General features: G+C 53.7%; 1 protein-coding gene across 1 annotated transcript in view; it reads right to left on the reverse strand.

Annotated features, from left to right (window-relative positions):
* LOC121168269 (ADAMTS-like protein 3) overlaps positions 1–7176 on the reverse strand; it is a 306621-nt gene extending 299445 nt beyond the window's left edge. Inside the window, exons 1-2 of the mRNA XM_040998189.1 lie at positions 6991–7176; positions 6051–6152 (exon numbers count right to left, since the gene is read on the reverse strand). Of these exons, the coding sequence (XP_040854123.1) occupies positions 6051–6152; positions 6991–7176 (288 nt within the window). The remainder of the gene's footprint in view (positions 1–6050; positions 6153–6990) is intronic.
* Positions 7177–8705: the final 1529 nt, after the last annotated feature.

Genomic DNA, 8705 nt, shown 5'->3' on the forward strand with positions numbered 1-8705 from the left:
AACTCACAAAAGAGGCAGCAGGTGCCTCCCAGAGGGGCTAGGCCTCTTCTATCTTCAGGGGCCCTTGGTTGAACAAAAATCAAAAGCAGTGTTTTCCACTTCATTTTTTACTTTCCATACTCAAATTCTCCATTGGTATAAAATAATGGCCAACTTTTTATGTTTTCTGTGTCTCTGTAATGTTCGTTTGACCAAACTATCAAAAACTTAAATGTGAAAGAGGGCATCCTCTGTCCAACCCAAGGTTTCCATGGGATGAACACCAGGCACAAAACTCTGGGAAGAAAGTCAGAGCAGTGGCCAAGGATTGCTAGGTAAAGAGTATAGGAGGACGGAGAAGCAGTGAAGAGCTGGGCTCTTGAACGAAGCAGCATTTGGAAACTTCCACACGGTGAGCGTTTGATGCAGCAGTTAAGACTTGGAACACTCACACTCCAGGCTGGAGTCATTGGGATAGAGTTCTGGCTCCACTAACAATGCCAGCTTCCTGCTAATGCACTGCCCGGGAGGTAGTGGGGATGGCTCAAGTAACTGGGTTCCTGCAATCCAAGTGGGAGATTGGGATTGTATTCTTGGTTCCTAGTTTCAGCCTGGCCCACACCATTCTTGGCTTTTGTGGACATTTGGGAAGTGAGCTAGTGGGTTTGCTCTCTTTCCTTGTTCCTCTGCTTCTCCAAATAAACAAAAAGAAGTATTTCTGTAAAAGGGCATACATGATCTAAAGAAGGAGTGTAAGATGGAAAGGTTGAAAGAGTAGAAAGAGAGCAGGGAGTGCAGGCATCACAGACAACCACAGAGGACGTCCCTCCATCCCCATAAGGTTCTCTGTGTATGTCTGTCAATGACTCCATCACGTAGACTGTTGGACATTGGAGGCAGAAAGGCGAAACATGAAGTCTGCACCCAATACTCCATTACCAGGGTCCACATGGCTTAGCTATGTATACGAAATCTGTGTCAAGGACAAGATCACATGGGAAGCTTCAAGTGCAGGAAAAACTACCTGTTTTCTGACTAAAGCAAGTAGAAGAGGAAGAATGTCTCAATGCATATCCATCCACTGGGCAAAGAAGTGAGCGTGAAGTGTCCCTTACAGGCATCTGATCATGAGTGAAAAGTCATCCAGAAAGGAATAATGTGTATCATCAGGGTAAATCCCAAAAGATCAAGGGAAACAACCTGAAGAAACGAACATGAAGGAAAAGAGAAATACAAAGATGCATACAAGGACAGTCATAATCCCCTTTCCAGAAAGACACCAGCTTAGTGCATAGATCTTCAGAGCTGTTGCTGGACCTACCAGAGTAAAGAACCGAAGGACAGAAAGAAGACACAACATTGGCATATTCTAACTCCCCACCACCTGGCACAACAAGGTTGCCTATATTTCCTACAGGCCAAGTGGCAACATGAAAGGAGGCTGGATCTGAACTGCCCAGCTGGCACTCTCCCCTAGTACTGCTGCCTGCTGGATGAGATCTCAATAGCAAGTGGCAAGCCAGAGATGGACCATCTGCTGCAGGAACGACAGCGCCTCATGCTGAACTCAACCTTCTACCCAGAGAACAAAGGGATCTGGGAGACCGTAGGGGCAGTGGCAAGGACCAACACCAGTATCCACTGAAGACCAACACCAGTATCCACTGAAGACCAACACCAGTATCCACTGAAGAACTATCTATCCTCTTGCTTATCCCCATCACCATTTCTCATTCCAAAAGAAATCCAAGGAAAGACGTATCTCAGAATAACTCCATCGTCGTCCCATGGAAGTGGAAGAAGCCGACCTCAGGCATATCTCACTTTAGATTCTAGATGTTGTACATCAAGCTTAAACCAGGGAAGAGGGAGAATGAGACTTAAGTCAACTTGACAACCAAGTTTTTAAATGTAACTGGACTTTGAATAGCTATGAATCCTCCCACAGTTTAATTACAGGATGGGCAAGGGAATTTGAGGAGGCATGGCTGCACCAAAGTGGCTCTGTTATGTATACCCTACTAACCCTGGAGCTTCAACCAAAATGGGACAATACATACCCAGGGGCCAAACACAGGCAAACTCAGGGTGACCAAAACAGAATGATGTATCATGTCAGAGTCAAGCTACCCCAAGCCAATTTCCTCACACCTAGTTCTCCAACCCTGATCGAGGCCTACTTTCACACACTGCCCATCATTTACATGATCGGGGGGTCGTGGGTGCTTACACCTATTGTGGAACACGTGACTGTCACAGAAAGTAAATAAGAGACTGGGGCCAGGTCACCAGCACAGATTCATGCCCTTGGACACTTGCCCTGCCCTCAGGTTAACTCTGTGATTCCACCCACCTCTGTTGGCCCCTTTGATCATTTCTGAATTCCTGGGGATGAAAAAGGGATGACCATGTTGGCGGCAGGAAGAGGAATAAGATCCGAAGCCCTATTGGGACATCCTGCATTATTTTCCTCTTCTGCCATAACGAAGCACTGGAAATTCAGAGTCATAAGATAACCACAGGTATGTTCCTTTCCACTTCTGCATGTCAGAATCCTGAAATGATGAATACAGAATCCACAAACTGAAGTGAGGGGGATGCTGCGGGTGCCTCTTCAAGGGACATTCCTGGCCCATACATCTGACCTCCTGCAAGACTGGAGGCCAAGTTTCCCAGATGTCCACACTGACAATACCGAGGGGCTTGGAGTGGATGGGTCTCTAGCATGATGTTTCTTTAAAGCATGGAGCATTGAAAACACCAGACTGAACCTGGAAAATGCGAAGATGCTCTGAGAGCACAGATTCTGGCGTTGAGGGAGGTGGAGCCTTGCTCCTCCCCAGAAGAAGTGAACAGGAGAGTTGCCCCGAACACTATGGGAGCCGCAGGCTCGAGTGCTGGATGGACTTTACTCTGATGAGCCTTTTCTAGGCTTCATCTCAAAGGTAGGAACACGGTTAGGCCTCTTCACCTAATTAAACGCATATCTTTTCTCCTTGGGTTATTTGAGATCTAAACTAAAATAATGGATACTGTAAAAAAAAAAAATCTGAAATGAATTTTTACAGCACTGAAATCAGTGGGTCAACAGGGTTGGTTACTGCTTTTTGTTTGTTTTATTTGAAAGGCAGAAAAAGAAAGGGAAGCAGGGAGAGAGAGATCTCCCAACTTCCTAACTCTATGCAACAGCCAAGACTGGGCCAGGCCAAAGCTGGGAGTTACCCCTGGGATGGCAGGGCCCCAATACTTGAATGATTATTTGCTGCCTCCCAGGGGTCACATTAACAGGAAGCAGGATTAGGAGAGGAGGCAGGGCTCAAATTCAGGCACTCTGATGCAAGCTTTCCAAGAAGTTTCTTAACTGGGGCATTAAATGCCTGCTCTGCAGGCCAGTTATGTCTATGGGCTATGGGCACTCCCTGACTCCTGGCTGCACCACTCCAGCCTCTGGCTTCCCATGGTGTCCTTCCAGTCTCCCTCATTGGTCCCACAGCATCCTATAGGTTCATCCCCTCCCCTCGCAACAAAACAACAACATCCACACACACACACACACACATACACATTTGTGTAGAGACCCTTTCACCACATAAGAGAGCATTTACGAGCTTCAGGGATGCGGAGGTCCTTACTCAGCTTTGCATGCATCCCAAAGGCCTCCACTCTCTGTGCCTGGAGGCTCCAACATACAGTGGCTAAGTGTGTCTCAGCCCAACCCGCCTCCAGGACCCTCTGCAGCATCCACCTCCGACACCAGCTTCCAGCCTTACAACGTGAAACCATCCTGTTTCAGACTTCGGCAAAACAATAAAATAAACTAAAATTAAAAAAAAAAAAAAACAAGACCCAGAGGACAGAATCCGAGCCAACCCAGATATTGCCTATTTTATAAGTTGTGTTCTGAAATTTGCAAAATTCTTCTCCCCGAATATGAAGTCACTGCGAAGTTTTCAAACAAATCTCAAGCCTTCCCAGTCAAATGCCCCTTGGAAACAAGGAGAATTGGACTCCTTAAGGAATCTGAGGGATGCAGTCTCACCCCATGGGCAAACAAGGCAGACACACTTGAGGCCATCTCACTAGGACGGTGCAGGAGAAAACAATAGCAAGTCACAAGACCCACGTCAAACCCGTGCCTGGAGGAACTTTCCAGAGAGCTGGGAAGCCACGCCATGACTTTTACACTAGTAGCAGACAGACAGACCCGTCTTCTCTTCTCTTGGATAAGAGAAAAATGAGGGGTGAGTTGAGATTCAGGGGGCAGCTAGCACAGCATTCATCCCTGGAGGATGAGGAGAAAGCCTAGAAAGTTCTCAGACATTCCAGGCTGATGCAGGAGAGCTAATGCCTCAGCAGCTCTCATCTTTGCGAAGACTGGGGTCCCCAAGGAGAAGGCCAGAGCAACAGGAAGCTTCAGGGCCTGGGAGACAGGAAGAAGGAAGGCTTTTCCAGCTGTCTGGGTGAGGAGGACAGTGTGCTGCTCCAGGAACACTCGAGGGCGAATCAGCAAAACAACAGCCCGGCAGCCCCACGCCCCACTCTGCTGCAATCTCACATCATGGCTGCTGTGTTCAGAGCTGGAGTTCTGGCTCATCCTGTGACCACCTGACTTTGCTTACTTCGCTGGAGCCCTCAGGCTCCTTAGAGCTCAGCCTCACACGTGGATCCGTTTCCCACCAAGCATCAGGAGGCAGAACTTTTGAAGCAAGCAAGCGAAGTAACTAACCAACTTTCAGAGGTTCCCCACCCAATCACCAACCTCGGAAATGGCAATTTGGAAGGAAACCCAGGCTGACCCCAGAGTAACATCTGAAAGTGCGACCCACCAACAGGGCCCAGGATGGACTCCCTTAAAGTATAAGAAGGCAGTAGCTTGCCACACCTGCGGGAGCCTGGCCCTGAGACAGTCAAGCTCCACCTTCAGCCACCTGTCTCTCCCCAGCGAGTGATGCCTCCCTAATGTCCCCGACAAGTCCACAGCAAAACACAGACTCCCTTGCACCTCCGAGGCTAAGATGCGCATCCGTGGTGTGTGTGGATGACATCCCAGACACTCTGACTTTTTCACTCTTTCTCCCACCTCAAAAGCATGAGCTCCTGCTCTCCCAAAGCACCATGAGGCAGATGCCACCACGGCTTCCTCCAGGCCGATTAGGAAACTGGGGGACACTGAGCAAAGATGTTTGTTTGACACAGCCGTGATGAGGTGCAGCTGGGCTCCGGACAGTGCCTGCCGTCTCCTTTTATAACCTTCTGTGCACGTTGTCTCAACACACAGCAACAGCCCCGCCACAGGCACACAGATGTGGAAAAATCCAGAAGAGGTCAGGGACTGATTCAAGCTGGGCAGGCGCTGCCCTTGGCCAGAGGTCAGCAGACTGTCTCAAAGCACATTTCAGTTTTACAGGGTGCAAGCTGACCTTGAAGCCTCGGCTCTCAGACCAGATTTGCTAACAGGACCGGAAATGGAACAATCATCTTTACACTCCCAACACTTCCTTCCTTCCACTGACCAGAGAAATCCCGCATCACTCAGAGGATGCTTCCCTTCAGTTCTAACAGGAAATGTGAGAGAGGCCGGGCTGCTCTGTATGGAACACAGCATGTGTGTCCTCCGGGTCGCCACCTTCTTCAGCATTTCCTAGTGCCCAGGAGGCAATTCAGGAAGCGATGTATGAGCTGGGTCCTTCCACAGTAGTTGGGAATGACACGCTTCTAAAGACAGGACTGCAAACCGGTGGGCTACGTACGCACAGAAGGAAATCCAGACTACCTACTTAGCAGCCATTCTAGTCTGAACTGCTGATGTAATGGCATGGCTGGTGCATACATGGTAGCCACCATAGTAACCCCATTTTGCTCAGGATCCACGAAGGAGCCAAGGGACCTGGTTCACCCTTACAGCTACAGCAACCAGACGTATCGTTGGCTGCAGACATGAGACAAAGTCCAAATTCTCTGGAGTAGAATGAACACAAATGCCACTCCCATGGTCTAGGACATGGATTCTAAGCAAACAACAGAATGATGTTCCCCCACCCCCACACACACTCCACTCCCCTTCCCATTACCTGTAGAAGGGGAGCATACATCAGGAATGTCCACATCAGACGCCACTGGAGGTTCTTCTGGGAAGCCATGTGGTCTGGTCTCCTAAGAGTCTCACTTGCAGCCTGCAAAAAAGGAAAGAGTTTCCAAGGAGCTCTGGCACCCCAGGGATAGAACCTGAGGCTTTAATCAGCACCCTGAAGCCCAGACAAAAGCTTGGAAAGTGCTGCACTGTTCCAGGAAGGAGCTGTTCATGGTAGAATACAAAGCCCCTGCACTGGAGAGGGGTTGGGGGAAGGGAGCTCTCTTTAGGATGTGTCCACATCAAGGGCAGGTTGGACTTGCCTCCAGCTGGACCACACGGCCAGCCTTACCGAAGCCACACCAGCGACCTCCAGCACATCTGTCAGCAGTAGGGAATGGTCAATGGCACCAGTCTCAGGGAATCAGCTTAGAGCCAAGGGCTAAGGCACCGGCTGGCTTCTTACTGGTTGGGGCAGAGATGAGGCAAAGACCAACAAAGCCAACCAAGAAGTCAAAGGCTAGGCTGAGAACCCAGGTCTTTCAAGGTGTTCCCCAGTCGATGACAGCATGCGCTCTCCACGTTGGCACCTGCAGCCAGACTGGGCTGGGAGCTGAATTAAGGGAAGCTTAGAGGGCACTGCCCCGGGGGGGGGAGGAACCAGCAGAGGTCAGTGGAGAGACCGACATGGCCGTGGGGCCTTTTTCAAAATTATATTTTATTATTTTATTATTATTATTTTCTGAGCGTGCCTGTCAACCTACAAGGAAATCAGTTCGAGTCGGGGCTGGAAAAGCCGAGGTCACACTCCACTCTCGCTTCGCCTCGCGGGCGCCTTGGCGGAGCGGGTGTCCGGGGGCGGGTCGGTGGCTTCTCTCCATCTGGAGAAAGCATTAAGGGCCTGGCCTAATGCGATCCGCAAATGTGCTGCTGTTTCCGACCTGAGGCGGCGACTCTGGGCTGCCGGGGAAGGCGGCGGGTGCCGGCTCTTGGGCCTGGGCGCCCCCTGCTCGCCGGCATCTCTCACCAGCCTTCCTCGCGCGTGGGCGCGTAGTACTCCCACGGCTCCGAACCCTCGCAGTTGTTTCAGCAGCGCCGCCGCCGCGTCCCCGCTGTCCTACGCCCATTTCCCACGGCGCGCGCGACGGCCCTAAACCTCGGAGCTCCAGGTGCCCACGACCCGGTGCCAGCCGCCCGGACGTTCAGTAGCACCAGACAACGCTATGGCGCTGCCGTCAGCCTGCGCGCTACCTGTGAACTCCAATCCTGAAGAGGTCCTGAAGGCCACAGTGTTCGCGTCGCATGAAGCCCCACACTCCCCTCGCTTGGAGTCGCCACTTGCTTCAGAGGCTCCTTGCTCCCGAGCCTTTCCCTGGGTCTCCGTGGAGACTCCGCTGCGCCCGGCTCGGGGCACCCACCTTGCGCCTCGGCGGCGTCAGGGACGTGCAGCCCGGGGCTCGGGCGCGCGCTGGAGAGAGGCTGGCAGAGCGGTCCCGTCAACACTTCGTAAGGAATCCGGGACCAGGACCTTCCCCGACGCCGGCCTCCAGCCTGAGGCGCCGCAGTCACCGCCGCCGCTGCCGTGAAGTTAAATGGGGCTGGGACAGGGTCCGCCCCGCCTCTCCCGCCCCCTCTGGGCGCGCAAAGCGCGGCGCTGGCCCTGACCCAGAGGCGAAGGGCGCGCGCCGCCACCTGCACCGCCGGGCAAGTGCACGACGCGCCCCAGCGTCTGTCTGCCCGCGCGTCGGCACTGCGCCCTCGGCCCGAGCCAGGGGCGCTGGGGGCGCAAAGCAAACGCGCGGGGAGCCGGGCTCGGGCCGCCCAGGAGCGCGCGGGGCCGCGGCGACGGCGGGACTCGGCTGGAACGCTTCTCCGCCCGCTTCCTGGAAGCCACTCCACGCCCTGGGCCGGCCGCCAGGCGTGGTGCCAATAGCCGGGATTGCCGACGCCGTCAGTACCGCCGCCGCCGCCGGCAGGCGCGTTGGGGAAAGGCGGCCGCTGCGCCGCGAGCCAGCCGGGCCGCCCCGCCTCAGCCGGAGCAGGGATGCCGGCCGCCCCCTCCGAGAGCCTCCACCCAGCGCGCCCGGGCGCGGGCGCCGGCTCTGCAGTCAGACCCAGCGGCCACAGGGAGGTTTGCGCGGAACCGCTGGCTCGTGCCTGAGCGACTTAGGCGCTTCTGACCTGGCCGTGCCAGACCCAAGGCGGAGCCCTGTGGCCCCGTGGCCCCCTCCCGCTCTGCGTCGCCGCCTTGGTCCCCCAGCCGCACAGGGCCAGTGCGCGGGCGCCTGGACTTGCGTGGCGCTCACTCTCACCCCGGGGGCCCTCGGACCCTGAGCCACCCCCGACCACCGGGGACCGAGCAGGGGCCGCTGCTTAGCTGGGTACCTGGCACCCCTACATCCCCTACTTTGGGTAACGGAGCTCCCCAACTATCAGCAGTAGCAAAGAGGCCCAAGCCGGGACCAACATTGGATTGGTTGGCCCAGCGACTGGACAGGCAGTTGTCCTGTGGGCTTCTGTAAGTGAAGAAAAAAATCGGTAGAGATGTCTGTCTCTGGCCTTCACCTGGTCTCGGAGGTCTAAACCAAAGGCTAGGGCATTGGTTTTAGACTTGATTTTACACTCCTACTTAAGTACTACCACTGCCCTTTCCTGG

The sequence above is a fragment of the Ochotona curzoniae genome, unplaced genomic scaffold (genome assembly GCF_017591425.1).
Source record: "Ochotona curzoniae isolate NIBS_2020 unplaced genomic scaffold, NIBS_Ocur_1.0 patch82, whole genome shotgun sequence".
NCBI classification, from domain to species: domain Eukaryota; kingdom Metazoa; phylum Chordata; class Mammalia; order Lagomorpha; family Ochotonidae; genus Ochotona; species Ochotona curzoniae.